The following is a 20,102-nucleotide window of genomic DNA, read 5'->3' as shown; positions in this document are numbered from 1 at the left end:
GTTTTAAAATAACCATCAGAAAGAAATTACATTTTGATGCCGAGTAACAAGGGGCATTTTAACGGAGTTGATGCTCTGGTGTGAACGTGGGATCTTCTTGTGCCTACCTTGGTGTTTCCTCAGGCATCTGGACAGATGTGCTCTCCACAGTTCAATGGAGAGACCGTTACCACCTAACCTCCTCGGAAGGTAGGGCATGCAATAATACCCTACCTTGGAAGGCACTGCAGTTGTATAGTAGAGACACAATGAACTGCAGATGCTCGAATTTTGAGTGAAACACAAAGTGCTGGAGTAACTCAGCGGGTGAGGCAGCATCTCTGGAGAAAAAAGGATGAGACGTTTTGGGTCGAGACCCGTCTTCAGACTCTACGGACTCTTCTTCTAATTAGTAGCCTAATAGGGTAACCCTTGTGCCGTGATCAAAAGTAGAGGTCAGGATGTGAAGGTATCAACTCAAGAGATAGACACAAAAACCTGGAGTAACTGAGCGGGACAGGCAGCATCTCTGGAGAGAAGGAATGGGTGACGTTTTGGGTCGAGACCCGTCTTCAGACTCTAGAGGTTAGTTAAGAGATACAGCGTGGAAACAGGCCCTTCGGCCCACCGAGTCCGCACCGACCAGCGATCCCCACACGTCAACACCGTCCGACACACACTAGGAACAATTAACACATACACCAAGCCAATTAACCTACATACCTGTACGTCTTTGGAGTGTGGGAGGAAACCGAAGATCTCAGAGAAAACCCATGCGGTCACGAGGAGAACGTATAAACTCTGTACAGATAACACCTGTAGTCGGGATCGAACCTGGGTCTCTGGTTAGTATGTAGTTGAAACGCTATGTAAGACAGCAGCTCCACCGCGGCCACCCTCGCTTGTTCAAGGGGCACCAGTTTACCCAGAGATGGTGAGAATGTGGGACTCGCTCACTGGCTAGGGCAAGTGTGGAGCTTGAGAAGGTGTGAGCTCAAGAGAGGTGCAATGTGGTTAGCTGAGGAACTGGTTAAACGGGGAGGGGGGAGGAGGGAGGAGAACGTGGGTAGAAGTCACTTAAAATTAGAAAATTCAACCTTCACACCCCTCGGACTCGGGAAGGTGTGAACTCGAGGGATATAATGACGTTCAGGTCTGTAGGTTAATTGGCTTGGCATCATTGTAAATTGGCCCTAGTGTGTGTAGGATAGTGTTAGTGTGCGGGGATCGCTGGGCGGCACGGACTCGGTGGGCCGAAGAGCCTGTTTCCGCGCTGTATCTCTTAAGTTAAACTAAACAATGTCGAGAGCTAAGACGAGGGAAGATGTGATTGGTCCTGGTTTTCTCTTGCCTCCAGCTCTCCATCCTCCCCACCCCCCCCCCCCCCCCCACCACTTTCATTCCGAAGAAAGGTCCCAACTCAAACGTTACCCATCCCTTTTCTCCAAAGATGCTGCCTGACCCGCTGAGTTACTACAGCACTTTGTGTCTATCAGAGGCTACAGCCAGTTTAGTTTAGTTTCTTTACTTTACTTTCATTTAATTTAGCTTAGCTTAGTTTCATTTATTTTAATTTGCTTTAGTTTTGTTTCATTTCATTGTGTTTATCATTGTCATGTGTACCGGGGTACAGTGTAAATGCTTTGTTTGCGTAGCAAAGACTATACAATGGATACAATCAGGCAGTGTTGGTTGAGCAGAGCTTTACTGTAAATCCCACACCACCTCAATCTGTGATCTTGATTTGATTCTATTTCCTTCCAGTCCCCAATCAGGCAGATGACAACAGCATTGACCAGAGGTGTCAGACTTTCCTTACGCTTGGGGCCGCAGAATAGAAATCCTCCCTATAATTGGGCGGTAAATTGGCAATTGAACCAGCGAAGAGGAACAGAGATACAGAGAGACAGGTTGGGCCTAATTAATGGAACGGGAGATCTGTTCCCTGCGGTTGCCTCCCATCCATCCCGGGCTGAATAGGCAACTGAAGATTAGAATAAAAACAAAGTTAGCACACTGCTTGAGTGGAAATTTATCGCAAGATTAAAATAACTGGCAAATTGCTATTAAATTGCTTATTGAACTATCTGTGGAGGGAATAAAATCTCGGTATTTTTCAGTGGGCTCAGAAAGTGTTTGCATCTTACCGTGTCACTGTGTTAGTTGTAGAGTCCTCTAGTCATACAGCATGGAATCAGGCCCTTCAGCCCAACTTACCCATTCCGACCACGCTGCCCCATCTAGGCTAGTCCCACCTGTCCACCATTGGCCCACATCCCTCTAAACCTTTCCTATGCATGCACCTATCCAAATGTCTTAAATGCTGTTATGGTACCTGCCTCAACTACCTCCACTGGCAGCTCGTTCCACACACCCACCACCCTCAGTCTGGAATTCACAACCCAGTTAACCTCCTGTGTACACATCTGCCCCCTTATTCCACTCCCCCCTCACATCCCTCCACAGCCCTCATCTCACCTCCCCATCTCACCCCTCCTTCCCCGCTCCCTCCCTCCCCTTCACTCCCCCCTCCTACCCCGCTCCCACCCCTCCCCTTCACTCCCCCCTCCTACCCCGCTCCCACCCCTCCCCTTCACACCCCCCTCCTTCCCCACTCCCTCCCCTCCCCTTCACTCCCCCCTCCTTTCCTGCTCTCATCCCATCACTAACTCTTCATATCCCTCTCCCTCCACTCCCACCTCCCCGTCACTCGCTCCTACCCCATGCTTCTCCCCATAACTTACCCCTCCTTCCCCTCCCTCCCCACTCTCTCCCTTCTTCCCCATCACTCGCCTCTCCTTCCCCACTCCTCCTCCCTCCTCCATATCACACCCCTCAGTCCCCTCCCCTCCTTCCCCACTTCTCTCTCCCCATCACTCACCCCTCCCTCCCCACTTCCTCCCCATCACTCACCTCTCCCCACTCCCTCCCTCCCCCCCCCCCTCATCACTCACCCCTCCCTCCCCACTCCCCCTCGTGCAGATGGAACTCAGCTGGTCAGGCATCATCTGTGGAGGGAATGGAAAGATGGCGTTTTGGGTCAGAACACTTCTTTAGATCGCAGCACCTGCAGTTTTTTTTCCAGAGTTTTAGAGTGATATGAAATATTCATACTCCACTGTCAAAGTGAGGCCACACGCAAATTGGAGGAAAAGCACCTCATATTACAACCCAGCGGTATGAACATTGATTTCTCTAATTTCAAGTAACTCTTGCATTCCCTCTCTCTCCGTCCCTCCCCACCCTAGTTGCATTAGTTTCACTATTCGTATCCCTTCGTTATCACCTCTTCCACAGGCAGCAAAGGACCATTGTGGGCTCCACCTTTCCTTGGCCATCGGTGCTGGCTCTGATTTGTTCTGTACCTTTTCTTACCTCTAGTCTCCCCCTCCCCTGATTCTCAGTCTGAAGATGGGTCTCTACCCGAAACATCACCTATTCCTTTTCTCCGGAGGTGCTGCCTGACCCGCTGAGTTACTCCAGCAATTTGTGTCTATCTTCGAATGTAAACCAACATTTTCAGTTCCTGCCTACACATATTTAGTATAATCTCTCCATTTCTATTCTTACCTGACAAAGTATTTTCCTTTTCCGAATCTCTTTCGAGCTAGAATCATTAAACAGAAAAGGCAGTCGTTTAGTTCCATCCCACAAGATCCCATAAACAACAAAGAGATAATTAGCTGTCAGTTTACTCTGAACCTCAGGGGAAAATAACTGCAGATGCTGCAGTCTGAAGAAGGGCCCCAACTTGAAACGTTATATTTCCATTCCCTCCACAGATGATCCATGACCGACTGAGTTCCTCCGGCACTTTGTGTTTTGCTCGTGATTCCAGCATATGTGGTTCCTTGTGTCTGTGAGCACTGGATATCTGTGAGCACTGGATATCTGTGAGCACTGGATATCTGTGAGCACTGGATATCTGTGAGCACTGGATATCTGTGAGCACTGGATATCTGTGAGCACTGGATATCTGTGAGCACTGGATATCTGTGAGCACTGGATATCTGTGAGCACTGGATATCTGTGAGCACTGGATATCTGTGAGCACTGGATATCTGTGAGCACTGGATATCTGAACTAACACTTCAGCCCTTTAGTCCCGCTCTACGATTCATCGGGATCACGGTTGACTTTCCTCACTGCCACATTCATTGATTCCCATGTCCCTTAATCTCCAGACACCTATCAATCTCCATTTGGAACGAGCACTTCTAATATATGCACCTTTCCCCAGATCCATTAATCCCATTGATTAGCAACATGTAACCAATTACAGCGTAGGCTTCCTAACAACTCTCACCTGAGTTAAGATATAATTCGTAACTTTTTCACACAGAGGGTGGTGGGTACATGGAATGAACTGCTGGAGGAGGTAGTTGAGGCAGGTACTATAAACAGCATCTAAAAGAAAATGGAATAGGTATGTGGATAGGAAAGGTTTAGAGGGATATGGGCACAATGTGGGCAAATGGGACATCTTGGTCAGCATGGAGGCGTTCGACTGAAGGGCCTGTTTCCCTGCTATATCACTCTATGGCTCTATTCCAAAACCTTGGCTCTAACTTACAGGATATATCTTGCCCTGGATTCATTAACAGTGAGAATAGTTTCTCTCCTTCCAACTTAATAATTATACAGCATTCGAGAAAGGCCCTTCAGCCCAACCCATCCATACCGACCAGGGTGCTCCATCTAAGATAGTCCTATTTGCCTGCATTTGTACCATATATCTCAAAATCTTTCCTATCCGTTCCTGTCCAAATGTCTTTTAAATGTTTTTTTACCCATCTCAACTATCTCCTCTCGCAGCTCGTTCCACCCTTTGGGTGAAAAAGTTGCCCCACTCCTAATTAATCTTTCCCCTCTCACCTTAACCTCTGTCTTCTTGGTCCTGATTCCTTTACCTGGGTAAAAGACTGCATTCACCCTATCTATTCCCCTCATGATTTGATATACCTCTTTTTGATCACCCCCTCAGCCTCCTGCGATCCACGACTAAAGTCCCAGCCTGCCCAACCTCTACCTATAGCTCAGGTCCTCAAGAACTGGCAACATCATCGTAAATCTTTTCTGCACTCTTTCCAGCTTATTGCCATCTTTTCTATAGTCGTACGACCAAAACTGTGCACAATACCCTTCTTCCACTTAACATCTATGTTTCAACTTCAAAACCTCAATTAGTGTTCTGTATTCATTAAGCTGGAAAAAATGTAGAGATGATTTATGAGGATGTCGCCAGGACTCGAGGGTTTGAGCTATAAGGAGAGGCTGAGCAGGGTAGGACATTATTCCTTGGAATGCAGGAGGCTGAGGGGTGATCTTATAGAGGTGTATAAAATCATGAGGGGAAATAGATAGGGTAAATGCACAGAGGCTTTTACCCAGGATTGGGGAATCACTAACCAGAGCACATAGGTTTAAGGTGAGAGGAGAAAGATTTAATAGGAACCTAAGGGGGCAACTTTTTCCACTGTGGTGGGTGTATGGAATGAGCTGCCAGAGGAGATAGTTGAGGCAGGTACTATAACAGCATCTAAAAAACACTTGGAAAGCTACATGGATAGGAAAGGTTTTGGGGGATAAGAGCCAAACCTAGGAAAGTGGGACTAGCTTAGATGGGATATCTTGGTCGGCATGGACAAGTTGGACTGAAGGGCTTGTTTCTGTGCTGTACGACTTGATGGCTCTATTCCAGGGAACATTGCCAAGTCTACAAAATCTTCCACATTGATTTATCCTTGCAGTCCGAGTGCAGGCAGGAGTTACCAGGGAGCAACGTTGATTCCCTTCGAATTCAGATTTGGACATGGAGAGGATGTTTCCACTTTGGGGAGAGTCTAGGACCAGAGGGCACAGAATAAAAGGTCGTGCCTTTAGAAAGGAGATAAAGAGGAATATCTTTGGTTAGAGGGTTGTGAATCTGTGGAATTCATTGCCACAGATGGCTGTGGAGGCCAAGTCATTGGGACGAAACAGTGACGCAGTGATCGAGTTGCTGCCTTACATCGCCAGAGACCCGGGTTCAATCCTGAATACCAGTGCTGTCTGTACTGGGTTTGTACATTCTCCCTGTGACCGCGTGGGTTTTCTCCGGGTGCTCCGGTTTCCTCCCAAATTCCAAAGATGCGCGGGTTTGTAGGTTAATTGGCTTCTAAAAATTGTCCCTCGTGTGTAGGATAACAATAGTGATTGTTGGTCGGCGAGGATCTGGTGGGCCGAAGGGGCTGTTTACACACTATATCTTTACACTAAAATAAATTGGGTATTTTTAAAGCGGAGATTGAAAGATTCTTGATTAGTAAGGGCATCAAAGTTTATGGGAGAAAGCTGGACATTGGGGTTGAGAGGAATGACAGATTAGCCATGATTGAATGGTGGGATACTCGATGGGCCGAATGGCCTAATTCTGCTTCTATGACATGAACACAGTTTGAGAGAAGAAGTCACAAAGTGGTTGGTGATCTTCGTCCTCACCACAGTGATTCGCCTGCTTTTCAATCAATTAGGAGAGAACAGGACATTTTCAGATAGGAATTAAGATTCAGAATTGAGGTCAAAAGATTGGTTCCTCGTGCAGCTGCCCTTTGCCTCATTAGCAAGGTGCTTGCAGAACCATGAGTCAGAAAGATTGACTTTTTCAATGTCCCTGGAAAAATAATAGTTATTTTATTTTAGTTCAGATATACAGCGTGGAGAAGGCAGGAACGGGGTACTGATTGTGAATGATCAGCCATGATCACATTGAATGGCGGTGCTGGCTCGAAGGGCCAAATGGCCTACTCCTGCACCTATTGTCTATTGTCTATTGAAACAGGCCCTTTGGCCCACCAAGCCCATGTCGACCAACAACCAACCAGACACTAGTTCCCCTTTCCTCTATTGTACTTGAGTTTGACTTGATTGCATTTACTTTAGACTTTATAAACACTGTGTGGAAACAGGCCCTTTTGTGTCGGTCAACCCACAAACCTGTACATCTTTGGAGGGTGGGAGCACTGCACTGTACAAACTCTGTACAGACAACACCCGAGGACAGGATCGCTGTAAGGCAGCAACTCTACCACTGCGCCACTGTGCCGCCCTAATGGTTGATTGGTTGACAGATTGACTGGAATTGTTCAGAGCCTCTAGTAAAATAAGTGTTTGTGGGAAGGTTGGGGGTGGAGAGATTAATTAAGTGAGAGCAACAGAATGAGAAAAGAGAAGGCTTGTGAAGTAACAGAGTCCCATTGGCAGAGGATACCAGCAGCTCAGCAATTTTCTGCAGACTGGGAATAATTGTCTGTGATTTTCTGCATCTTTTCCAGAGGAGAATGCTCCCCAGATCCTATGGGACGCTATTCCAGAGAGCTGCCACAAGGAAGAGTTGCATCCGCAGCCAAACCCTTCTTCTGGGAGCACAGAGACAATAAGAGCAATGTGATTTTATTTTTTGTTTGCATTGCAACAGATATCCAATCTTTTCGGAGAAGAGATTTCGCCCTCTCAGCATTATCTTAGTTTTAGTTTCATTTGGTTCAGTGTTTTAGAGGTATCGCATGGAAACAGGCACTTCAGCCCACCGAGTCATGCAGCACTGTGGTGCAGCGGTACAGTTGCTGCCTCACAGCGCCGGGGACCCAGGTTCGATCCTGACCACGGGTGCTGCCTGTACGGAGTTTGTACGTTCTCCCTGTGACCCGTGGGTTTTCCCCAGGTGCTCCGATTTCTCCCACACTGCAAAGAATTAGAGACAGGTTTGTGGGTTAATTGGCATCAGTAAAAAATTGTTAAGTCAATCAATGACCTTCTTCAGAGAGGAATAGATTGCAAGTAAGTCTCAAAAACCTTGGGACTTTATTCCTCGGTTGAAAGTGGAGGTTGTGTGGGGTTTCTGGTGTTGGAGCATGGACGATATGGGAGAGGGTAGGGTTTTCGTGGGGTACAGGCACATAGCAGTAGGTGGGAGCAGAGGTTTCTGAGGTGTGAACAGAAGCTGTAGTTTTGGGTTTATTATTGTCACTTGTACTGAGGTACAGTGGAGAGCTTTGCTCTGCATGCTATCCAAACAGATCAGATAATAATGTACACTAATAGAGAATAATAATAATAATAATAATAGTGTACACCTTTTAAGGTGGGGGGGGGGGGGGGCAGATCTCAGAGGAACCTGAGGGTTAACCTTTTTACACGCTAGGTGGTGGGTGTATGGAACCAGCTGCTGGAGGAGGTAGTTGAGGCAGGTACTATCGCAACGTTTAAGAAACAAGTAGACAGGTTCATGGATAGGACAGATTTCGAGGGATAAGGGCCAAATCTAGGCAGGTGGGACTAGTGTAGATGGGGTATGTTGTTTGGCGTGGGCAAGTTGGACCGAAGGGCCAGTTTCCACGCTGCATAACTATATGACTAATACAATATAGTCAAACTCAAATACAATAGGTAGGGCAAGAAATTGCAGAGAGTTGTGGAGGTAGCCCAGACCATCACACAAACCAGCCTCCCTTCCATTCAATCCATCTACACTTCACGCTGCCTCGGCAAGGCCAGCAGCATAATCAAGGACCAGTCTCACCCCAATCACTCCCTCTTCTCCCCTTTCCCAGGAGGCAAGTTTGAAAACGGTTGCCTCCAGATTCTGCACTGTCGAAGAGATTATCTTTCTCACCAAAATTTCACTCCATTTTCTCCGTAGGCTCCTATTAACGTAGCCTCACACTGCAGTTAAACAGTTGAAATTATCCCACCACGTCCGTACTGGCTATCACACGCCCGTTTACACTCACCCTACACTAATCCTGTTATATTCTTCCCACTTTTTCACCAACCCTCAGTTCACTGTATACTTCTTGATCCATTATCCCAGAGGTGACGTGCCCACTCCCTGTGCCTGCATCTCTATTCTCTGTGTTAATCCCCTAACCTTAATACTTGGACCGGATAGCGCGCAACAAAAGCTTTTCACTGTACCTCGGTACAGGTGGCAAAACACTAAACTGTAACTTTCTTTTTCATTTTTTTTCGTTAACGAGCTTTTATTGCACAATCCAGTCTCAAAGTACTGCGTGAATCAAAACTACTTGTGCAGTTTGAAAATATCAACCATCAAATTGCAACGTTGTCATCCATATCCGTCAAGCATTCAAAACCTCCTCCCGCGGGGACCAGCGTTCACGGAAAGGTCTCCAGTGTCCCCAATGGGCATGGCCTGCTCCCTCTCCAGGGACACGTGGGCACAAGAGCGGTGATTCGGAAAACTAACTGCAGATGCTGGTTTAAATCGAAGGAAGACACAAAATGCTGGAGTAACTCAGCGGGTCAGGCAGCCTCTCGGGAGAGAAGGAATGGGTGACGTACCGGGTCGAGACCCTTCTTCAGACTGATGTCAATCGGGTCTCGACCCGAAACGCTACATGTGCTTATTCTCCAGAGATGCTGCCTGACTCGCTGAGTAACGTCAGCACTTTGTGTCCTTTTGTGTTAACCAGCATCTGCAGCTGCCTGCTTCTAGATTTCGGCTTAATCCATTGCTAAATCTCCTCAAAGTCTGCCTGCTTCGAGGAAGTTCTCCTCTCCCCGACAGGACTTCTGTGAGACGCCTCTCTGACTGCTCCCCCTCTGTGATTCCTGCTGTTCTCTGGGTCTATGACCATGTTCGCTACCACAGACATGGTACCACAGCCATCCAGACTCGCTACCACAGCCAAATGTAGACAAAAGAAGCTGGAGGAACTCAGTGGGTCAGGCAGCATCTCTGGCGAAAAGGAACAGGTGACGTTTCGGGTCGAGACCCTTCTTCAGACTCCCACAACCACGTGTGTATCCTCAACACTTCCCTGCACCACTCTCTTGTTGCCCGTGGCCTCCAGCTGTCGCTCCAGTTCGGACTGAACCCGGGTTTCAGGTACCCACTGCTCAATCCACCGCTTCTCGCAACTGTTCTCCAGATGGTCCCGACCCGAAACGTCACCTATCCACCTTCTCCAGAGATGCTGCCCGACCCGCTGAGTTACTCCAGCACTTTGTGTCCCTTTTTGTAAAACCAGCATCTGCAGTTCCTTACATTGTCAGATGGGCCCACACCACCTGGCCACGCTCTCATTCCACTCCTGCCATCGGGAGGAAAGTATAGGAGTCCATATAAGTTTAGAAGTCATAGGAGCAGAATTAGGCTCATCGGGCGTATACCGCCATTCAATCATGGCTAATCTATCTTTCCCTCTCAACCCCATTCTCCTGCCTTCTTTCTCCCCGTAACCGTTGACACCCTTACTGATCAAGAACCTGTCAATCTCCACCTTAAAAATACCCAATAACTTCGCCTCCACAGTCGTCTGTGACAGTATGGCTATATGTTCAGTATGACTATCTCTGTTATATACAACTGTATCTCTGTTCAATATGATTGTGTGCTCAGTATCTCTGTTCCGTATGCCTGTATCTCTATTCCGTATGCCTGTATCTCCTTGGCTGTGCCTATCTATATATCTGTATCTATTCATTGTTCTCCCCCTCTTTGTGCTCGCTTCGGTGAACTGACTGTGTGTCTCTCTCTATCTCTCTATATATATATATATATATATCTATCTCACACATGTTACTCCATCCCCGAGCCCCACCCCCCTCTCTCTGCTCTTTGTATACCTGCCCCCCTTCTCTGTTCTGCCGCGCGCCCTCAATCTGTTTAAAGAAAACCGAGACACGCCGGCCGCCAGAGTAAGAGTCTCTCTCTCCCTCTCCCCACACACCAAAACCTGAGAGGTGTTGTAGGAAGAAGGAAGGAGGCAAGTCTAACGCTGAGGCGGGCAAACGCTTGGGGAAAAGTCAAACCAGGAGTTGGCACTGTTTAAAGAAAAACATCGATATGGGGAGGGGAGGAGGGGGGGGGGGGGGGGGGAGGAGAATGAAATGACAGTGGAAGGAGCCAGATATGTGAGAGAGCGCCGTGAAATCAAAACAACTACTGCTTCTTGCTGCTGGCTGAAGATCAACGCGATTGGGAGAGGGAGATAGAGTGAGGGAGGGAGGGGAGGGGAGGGAGGGAGGGAGGGGAGGGGAGGGAGGGAGGGAGGGGAGGGAGGGAGGGAGGGGAGGGAGGGAGGGAGGGAGGGGAGGGGAGGGGAGGGGAGGGAGGGGAGGGGAGGGAGAGAGAGACACACACACACACACACACACACACACACACACACACACACACACACACAGACCCGTGCTGTATCTCTCCACAGTCTGCTGTCTAAACAGGAACCCGTGTTGCTTTCTCTACAGCACCTCGGGCAAATAACTGGCAGGTTCTATCGCAGGGAAGGTAACATTCCTAGGAATAACTCAACCATGGATCCACTTTAATCCCCAATTTTCCCCACCCAGTCTCTCTCTCTCTCTCGCTCTCTGCCCCCTACAAAATACTCCATTAGTAGGGATTCGGCATCAGCGGCTGCTGGGCGCTAACACGCTCTTTGCTTTCCAATTTTTAATTTAAAAGCAAAATTGGCAGATATTCCTCCCCCACTTCCCATCCGCTGCCTTGTCAAGAGATTATGAAAGGCAAGACCAAGAAGTCCAGCGCCACAGAGCAGAGGGACATGGACGGGTATGACCAGTTACCCGGTAAGTCGGGTTAAAAATACATTGTTGATCGGAATGTGCTTGAGAGTGTGGGTTTGGGGACTGTTGGACATGTTTCTGTGTGTGGGGTGGGGGGGGGGGTTTGCATGCTGAAATCCGGCCAGTTGTCTGCTGCTCCTGACTGCCTGCCTTGTGAAATTGTTTGGACTGTGTTGCTCTCTCTCGTCGTCGCTGTCCCAGGCTTATAGTTCAAATGAAATTGGACTTGATTCGTCCTGACTGCACCTTGACTCGACCCATTGAGTGTGTGTTTTCCTGAACTCCACGGGCGTTATCTGGCACGGGTTCTGGAGTATTTTGAAATAACCTTTCGTGGGTGGAGAGGAGGCTTTGAGGGGAGTGGAGCGAGGCGGACGGTCATTACTTAGGGTCGGTGGCGAAGTTTGCTCCATACCTTGTACTAACCCCCAACATGTCGGCCTGCCAACACCAAACTACAAAGCCATTAGGCGTCGCCTTGGGCTGGAAGCGGCTCCAAATTCCCTCTGGGATATTCAGGAGCCTTCAGTAATTAATGATGATATCGTGAGCACAAATCCTCAACAGGACACTCTTGGAAAGATGCCTGGTTTACAAAAAGCGTCGGGGAGGGGAGAGGGCCGAGGCTTGTTGAATGGGCTGGACCTGGCGAAGAGGACGGTGGGAAGATTTGGAGGGGGGTTTGCTGGTTGGAAGGGTGGGGGAGAGCGATGCAGTTGGTTGGAAGGTGGGGATGGGGGGATGGATGGAGCTGGTTGGAAGGGTGGGAGTTTTGAGAAGGAATGGGGGATTGGTTGGGTTGGTTAAAGTTGGTTGGAATGGTGGAGAGTTTGGGGTGAGGTAGTGATTGGTGGGCGATGAGATTTGCGGAGGGTTAGGATAGTGGTTTGGGGGGTGGGGGGGGGGTGGGTGGAGGTGATATACTGAAGTATAGTGAGGGGCGGGGAGTCTGGTGAGGGGCGGGAATCATTGGATGGCAGTGAATTGAGGAGGTGGCGAGTGGCTCACGAGGGGAAGGGGCTGGGATGGGAGTAGTTGCGAGGGGAGGGGAGTGGTTGGGAGGGGAATGTAGTGCTGGGGAGGGGAATGTAGTGCTGGGGAGGGGAGGGCAGTGACTGGGGAGGGGAGGGCAGTGACTGGGGAGGGAAGGGCAGTGACTGGGGAAGGGAGGGCAGTGACTGGGGAGGGGAGGGCAGTGACTGGGGAGGGGAGGGCAGTGACTGGGGAGGGGAGGGCAGTGACTGGGGAGGGGAGGGCAGTGACTGGGGAGGGCAGTGGCGGGCGGGTGGTGATAGGACGGGTGGGATTGTGTCGGGTGGGGGGCTCAGTCCGAGCATGACCCAGTTGTAGACATCCACCGGGGCTTGGTGGAGCACACCGAATAAGGTCCAAACCTTCCAAACTCTTTACAATAAAGTCCTGCCCGTCCCATCACCCCCTCCCCCCGACTCCTCTCCAAAAACTCCCCGCCATTCGAATTACCCTTCCCCCTCCCCTTCCTCCTCGCCCTCTTTAAAACTTCCCGCCCTTCCAATCCCTCCAGACAGCCCTCCCAATCACTCCCAACCCCTCACTCCAAATCACCCCCTCCCTCCCACTCCCTCACTCAAAAGTCAACCCCTCCCAATCACTCCCTCCCTCAGTCACCCCCTCCTACTCCCTCATCCTAAAACTCACCGCCCTTCCAATCACCCCGTCCCCAAACGTCTCGCCCTTACAATTGCTCTACTCCCCTTCCCAAACCCCATCGCCCCATGTCCAAAACTCCACGTCCTTCAAATACTCCCCTCCCTTCAAATACTCCCCTCCCTGCAATTCCCTGCCCTTGCACCCCTTCCCCTTTACCCCTGACCAAACCCCCCCATCCAATTACTCCCCTCCCCCTTACCCCTGCCTAAAACTCCCCGCTCTTCTGATCATCCTTTACCCCAAACACTCCTCGCCTTTCCAATTACTCCCTCCCCTCCCCTCCCCATGCCCCTTCCTAAAACTCTCTCCCCTTACACCCCCCCCCCCTCCCTTACCCATCTCCACAACTCCCTGCCCTTCCCATAGATGAGCCAGAAGGTCGGTGAGGAGTGAGCGTCGGTCCGTAGCTCACTGTGTGAAGTGCCCAGGTCGCAGGGAGCGCCGCCCTCTCATCTGTTGCAGGATGATGACAGGCATCTGCTCCCTCTGTGGGAATAGGAGGTACTGGCGGAACTCCAAGGGAGATCTGGGGTCTCCTTCCCGCCCACGTTTCCCCTCAGCCAACTGGTCTGATCTCTCCTGGACTAAACGTGCTTTGAATCTCTTGTACCGCCCTGTCTTACTGACCAACAATGAATAGCCGGCCGGCACACTCACACACACAGTGTAAGCTAGTGGAGTCACACAGCGTGGAAACGGGCCCATCGGCCCAACTTGCCCATGCCGACCAACATGCCCCATCTACACTAGCCCCACCTGCCTGCGTTTGGCCCATATCCCTCTAAACCTGTCCTGTCCATGTACATGTCTAAATGTTTCTCAAACTCCTCCGGCGGCTCGTTCCATACACCTATCGCCTTTTGTGTAAAAAAAAAAGTTACCCCTCAAGTTCCTATTAAATCTTTCCCCCCCCTCACCTCAAACCTATGTCCTCTGGTTCTCGATTCCCCTGCTCTGGGCAAGAGACTGTGCGTCTCCCCGATCAATTCCTCTCATGACTTTGTACACTTCTATAAGATCACATCATACTCCAGCCCTCCGAGGGATAAGGTGCTGACCTGCTCAACCTCTCCCAAGAACTCAGACCCTTGATTCCTGGCAAAATCCTCGTAAATCTTCTCTGCACCCTTTCTAGCTTGACATCTTTCCTGTAACATGGTGCCCAGAACTGAACACAATACTCTGTTGGTTGAATTGTTATAGTTACGTTCTACTCGATGTTGTAGCCCAGTGTTGAAGGAGACACAACGAACTGCAGATGCTGGAATCTTGAGTGAAACACAAAGCGCTGGAGGAACTCTGTGGGTCAGACAAGCATCTGTGCTCTGTCCAATTCCCTCCACATATGCTGCCTGACCCGTTCAGCTCCTCCCATGCTTTGAAGGGGATTTGTGGACGGCGCAGTATAGATCTACTCAGTACCAAGTTAAATCCTGGCCCTGTCCCACCACACTCAATTTCAGCCTGATTTGAGACCCGGGACAGACTCAAAGCTGGAAATACAAAGTATTGGATTAACTCGTGGAAACAAGGAACTGCAGATGCTGGTTTCCACAAAAGGATCCAAAGTACTGGAGTAACTCAGCGGGTCAGGCAGCATCGCTGGAGGACATGGATTGGCAAATTTTCTGGTCAGGACCCTTCTAAGTCTGAAGATGGGTCCCAACCCGAAATGTCACCCATCCATGTTCTCCAGAGATGCTGCCTGACCCGCTGAGTTAGTTACTCCAGCACGTTTGATTTACGCACGATTCCAGCACCTGCAGTTCCAACCCCAGAAACGCCGGATTTGGGTCGGCAGCCGGGGTCTTCGCCATTGACATGACTTACCATCCATGAGATACAACTTTCCTCGTAATGCTGTGGAAAGTTACAAAAGCCCAGCCCCCTCACTTAACTCCTGTAGCTACAAGCAAGAAACAAAGTGCCGGAGGAACTCGGTGGGTCAGGCGGTATCTGTGGAGGCTACATTTCGGGTTTGAAGGAGGGTCCCGACCAGAAATATTATCTGTCCATTCTCTTCACAGTTGCTGCCTGACCCGCTGAGTTCCTCCAGCATTTTGGTGGGTGTAATTTTTTTATGTGCTCAAGATTTCAGCATCTGCACAGCATCCCATGTATAGGTGTGGAGAGGAACTGCAGATGCTGGTTTACACAGACGACAGACAAACAATACTGGAGTAACTCAGCGGGTCAGGCAGCAACTCTGGAGAAAAGGAATCGGTGACGTTTCGGGTCGAGACCCTCCTAAAGACTGAAGAAAGTGTTCCTTTTCTTTTCTCCAGAGATGCTGCCTGACCCGCTGAGTTCCTCCAGCGCTGTATGTGCCTTGTTTTTATTTACTCACGATTCCAGCATCTACAGTCTCTTATGTAGCCTTGTAGCTGCGACCTCTATCTATTTCACCCTCGCTGTTTGACCCCTATCTCAATCCTCTACCCCCAAGATCAAAGATTAGACACAACGCGCCCATCTAGGCGGCGCCTTATCTCCGCGCTTTCGTTGCTGGCACCGATATGCATCGATTTGTATCATTAGCCCGTGATAGTAGTTCGAATCAGACGGTATCGTCGGAGGTTTAAACTCAAGTCCTTAACTCAATGTGTAGGAAGGAACTGTAGATGCTGGTTTACACCGAAGGAAGACACAAAAATGCTGGAGTAATTTAGCGTTTGTAACTCCGGCAGCATCGCTGGAGAAAAGGCATTTTGACGTTTGGGGTCGAGACTCTTCTTCAGACAGAAAACAAATGAATGAAAGGGATGGCAAAAGTACAAATCAAAGCCAGCAAAGGTGATCAAGGAAAGGTGGAGCCCACAATGGTCCATTGTTGGCTGCGGTGAAGTGGATACCGAGTGAAACTAATGAGTGAAACAGTGAAAATAAGCAGGATTAGGGTCCTGCTTATGTGTAGCCCCTTGAAGACAGAAACAGATGACTCTATTATGGGGAACAAGGAAATGGCAGACGAGTTAAACAGGTACTTTGGTTCTGTCTTCACCAAGGAAGACACAAACAATCTGCCAGAGGGTGATGGAGGAACTGAAGGAAATTCACATTAGTCAGGAAATGGTGTTGGGTAGACTGATGGGACTGAAGGCTGATAAATCCCCAGGGCCTAATGGTCTGCATCCCAAGGTACTCAAGGAGGTGGCTCTAGAAATCATGGATGCATTGGTGATCATTTCCCAATGTTCCAGAACAAGGGGTCACAGTTTAAGGATAAGGGGGAAGTCTTTTAGGACCGAGATGAGAAGGGTTTTTTTCACACAGAGTGGTGAATCTGTGGAATTCTCTGCCACAGAAGGTAGTTGAGGCCAGTTCATTGGCTATATTTAAGAGGGAGTTAGATGTGGCCCTTGTGGCTAAAGGGATCAGGGGGTATGGAGAGAAGGCAGGTACAGGATACTGAGTTGGATAATCAGCCATGATCATATTGAATGGCAGTGCAGGCTCGAAGGGCCGAATGGGCTACTCCTGCACCTACTTTCTATGTTTCTATGTTTCTGTTTTCCAGGATCAGTTCCTGTCGATTGGAGGGTAGCTAATGTTATCCCACTTTTCAAGAAAGGAGGGAGAGAGAAAGCAGGGAATTATAGACCAGTTAGCCTGACATCGGTGGTGGGAAGATGTTGGAGTCGATTATCAAAGACGTAATAGCGGCGCATTTGGATAGCAGTAACAGGATTGGTCCAAGTCAGCACGGATTTACGAAGGGGAAATCATGCTTGACAAATCTTCTGGAATTTTTTTGAGGATGTGTAGTAGCATAGTGCTAGTGTACGGGAGGATCGCTGGTTGGCGTGGACTCGGTGGGCAAAAGGGCCTGTTTCCACGCTGTATCTATGAAGTCTAAACAGGATTACAATCAGGCCGTTCACAGTGCACATATAAAGGACAAATAATTTTACCGAAGCCAAAAATCCTACAAATTGATAATAAAGTATCAATCAATCAATCCTACACACTAGGGACAAGTTACAATTTTACTGATTACAGGTTTAACCTACAAACCTGCCCGACTTTGGAGTGTGGGAGGAAACCAGAGCACGCGGAGAAACCCCATGTGGGTCACAAAGGGAATGTACAAACTCCGTACAGACAGTGCCCATAGTCAGGATCGAACCCAGGTCTCTGGCGCTGCATGGCAGCAACTCTACTGCTGCGCCACCGTGCTGCCCTGTTTTGCAGAATTAGTTTCCACAATTTGAGCTCGACCAAATTGCCAATTAATTTGTCTTTCGTTGTGTGGGATGGGGGAGTCACGAGTCATGAAAGTCGAGAGTGGAGTGTGTTTAATTGTCAGATATACCGGAAAAGTAATAATGAAACTCTTACAGGCCCATTAATGCAATACCTTCAATTAAATACATAATAATCAATAATGTACTCAATTAATAACCGGAATACGACGTACCCTGAATATTGCAAAACCGAAGTCGGTAGTGCAACCAAAGACACAGTCCATTGGCCGCATTTCAGGCCCACGTTCCTGATCTTTGGTTACCCGGTACAGAGGGAGGAGGATCGGACGGTGTGGGGTGGGGGGGAGTCCATCTGTCGGTTTGCTCCTGGGCCTGGCCAAGAGGGCCATTCACGGGCCCAGGCAGCGGGCAGTCGCGGGATAGACAAGAGACTATAGGTGCAGGAGGAGGCCATTCAGCCCTTCGAGCCAGCACCACCATTCAATGTGATCATGGCTGATCATTCTCAATCAGTACCCCATTCCTGCCTTCTCCCCGTACCCCTTGACTCCACTATCCTTAAGAGCTCTATCTAGCTCTCTCTTGAATGCATTCAGAGAATTGGGCTCCACTGCCTTCTGAGGCAGAGAATTCCACAGATTCACAACTCTCTGACTGAAAAAGTTTTTCCTCATCTCAGTTCTAAATGGCCTACCCCTTATTCTTAAACTGTGGCCCTTTGTTCTGGACTCCCCCAACATTGGGAACATGTTTCCTGCCTCTAACGTGTCCAACTTAATAATCTTATACGTTTCGATAAGATCTCCTCTCATCCTTCTAAATTCCAGTGTATACAAGCCTAGCCGCTCCAGTCTTTCAACATACGACAGTCCCGCCATTCCGGGAATTAACCTAGTAAACCTACGCTGCACGCCCTCAATAGCAAGAATATCCTTCCTCAAATTTGGAGACCAAAACTGCACACAGTACTCCAGGTGCGGTCTCACTAGGGCCCTGTACAACTGCAGAAGTGTTCTGCTCGAGTCGACTGCCTGCCCCTCTTCCAGGCCTCCATCCATGCCCGCATGTCCCTGGAGAGGGAGCACACGGTGTCGATGGGGACTCTGGGGGCCTTCCGTGAACGCTGGTCACCGCGGGGGGCCGAGTGCGTCGAGGGTACGGATGATAATGTTGTAATCTGTTGATTGATAGATGTTTCCAAACTGCCGGGCAGTTTTGTCTTTCCAGTTCTTTGTAACTGTGATCATTGGAATGAAATCTCTTTGTTAAGGAAAGAAAATACATAGTCTATCGGGAGGAATGTTTACCCAAGGTACTAGTGAGAATTTCATGTTTTCAATTGTGCTCTGTTTAGGTTTATGGTTATTGTTGTCACACGTAAATGAGGAACAGTGACAAGCTTTGTTTTGCATGCGATCCAATCAAAGCAGATATTACTCTACTTAAATACAATCAAGTCAAACTCGAGTACAATAGGTAGAGCAAAGGGGAAGATACAGAGTGCAGAATATAGTTCTCAGTGTTGTAGTGCATCGATCCACAGGCAAAGTTCATGTCTGCAATGGGGTAGAGGTGAATCGGTCGGTACCCTAACTTATGGAAGGTCCGTTCAGAAGCTGATAACAAAGGGGGAAGAAACTATTCCTGAGTCTGGTGGTGCGTGGCTTCAAGCTTCTGTACCTTTTGCCCAATGGCAGTGGGGAGAAAAAGGAATGGCCAATTTTACTGCTTTCCCAAGGCAGCATGAAGTGCAGATGGAGTCGATGGTTGGGAGTCTGGTCTGTGTAATGGACTGGGCTACATCCACAACTCTCTGCAGTTTCATGCCATCTTGGGCAGAGCTCTACCCAAAACAAGCAGTGATGCATCCTGACACTATGCTTTCTCTGGTGCATCTGTGAGAGTCATTAGAGACATGCTTCATTTCTCTTATGCTCTCTTAACATTAACTAGAGCAGTGGTGGGAGTCCTTACCCACATGGAGACTCGCCCAATGGAGATGGACCCAGCGGAGCAGTGAAGAGACGGCGGGCCGAGGACAGGTCGCGGAGAGGCGGCTCGGGCCGCCCAGGACAAAGCGGAGGGGGGAGCCGCCGAGAACAATGGGGACCTGGTGGGAGGGATTCGAGAACAAGGAGGGTCGAGTGGAGTGTGGCGGCACAGGACCGAGTGGTGTGTGGTGGCACTGAGAACAAAGAGGGACCTGGCGGGGTTGGGGGGCTTCGAGAACAAGGGGGGGGGGGCAGCGTGGGGGAGGAGGGGGTGAACAAAGAGGGACCCTCGAGGGGGGGGGGGGGCTGCCAAGGACAAGGGGGTCCCAGTGTGGAGGGGAGGAGGGGGAGCGGCAAGAACAAAGAGGGACCTTCGGGACTCTAACGAGTGCTTTGTAACTTTGGCAGCGCCAGTTACGTTGCGACTCTTTACAATATGTGAGTGTATTGAATGCAAAAGCAAAGAAGTTCACTGTATGCAGGTGCATCATTGAATGTGAAGCTCTAGCGATGAAAGTGGGCTTACTCCATGGTAGGTTCAAGACCTGCTGCTCGGAGTACAAACACTTTGGGAACCAGTTGAGACAAGAGTGGTGTCAACTGGGGGTTAATGGGCTGGCAAAGATTATTTAAAAAGACAACTTGA

The 20,102-nt window shown here is 49.3% G+C and overlaps 1 protein-coding gene across 3 annotated transcripts in view; it reads left to right on the top strand.

The window, feature by feature from the left end:
* The first annotated feature begins 10,664 nt into the window (after positions 1 to 10,664).
* LOC144601308 (A-type potassium channel modulatory protein KCNIP2) overlaps positions 10,665 to 20,102 on the top strand; it is a 191,960-nt gene continuing 182,522 nt past the window's right edge. The window contains exons 1-2 of one of the 3 annotated variants that reach the window (XM_078413343.1): positions 10,665 to 10,680; positions 11,450 to 11,574. In XM_078413343.1, the coding sequence (XP_078269469.1) occupies positions 11,505 to 11,574 (70 nt within the window). In that variant the 5' untranslated portion in view covers positions 10,665 to 10,680; positions 11,450 to 11,504. Of the gene's footprint in view, positions 10,681 to 10,887; positions 10,979 to 11,122; positions 11,575 to 20,102 lie in introns of those variants that run through there. The other 2 variants (XM_078413341.1, XM_078413346.1) reach the window with 2 other exon arrangements.

Source organism: Rhinoraja longicauda, chromosome 16 (genome assembly GCF_053455715.1).
Source record: "Rhinoraja longicauda isolate Sanriku21f chromosome 16, sRhiLon1.1, whole genome shotgun sequence".
In the NCBI taxonomy this organism is placed as follows: Eukaryota; Metazoa; Chordata; class Chondrichthyes; order Rajiformes; family Arhynchobatidae; genus Rhinoraja; species Rhinoraja longicauda.
Note: the sequence above shows the minus strand (reverse complement) of the source record. Positions and strands in the feature narration are given on the sequence as shown.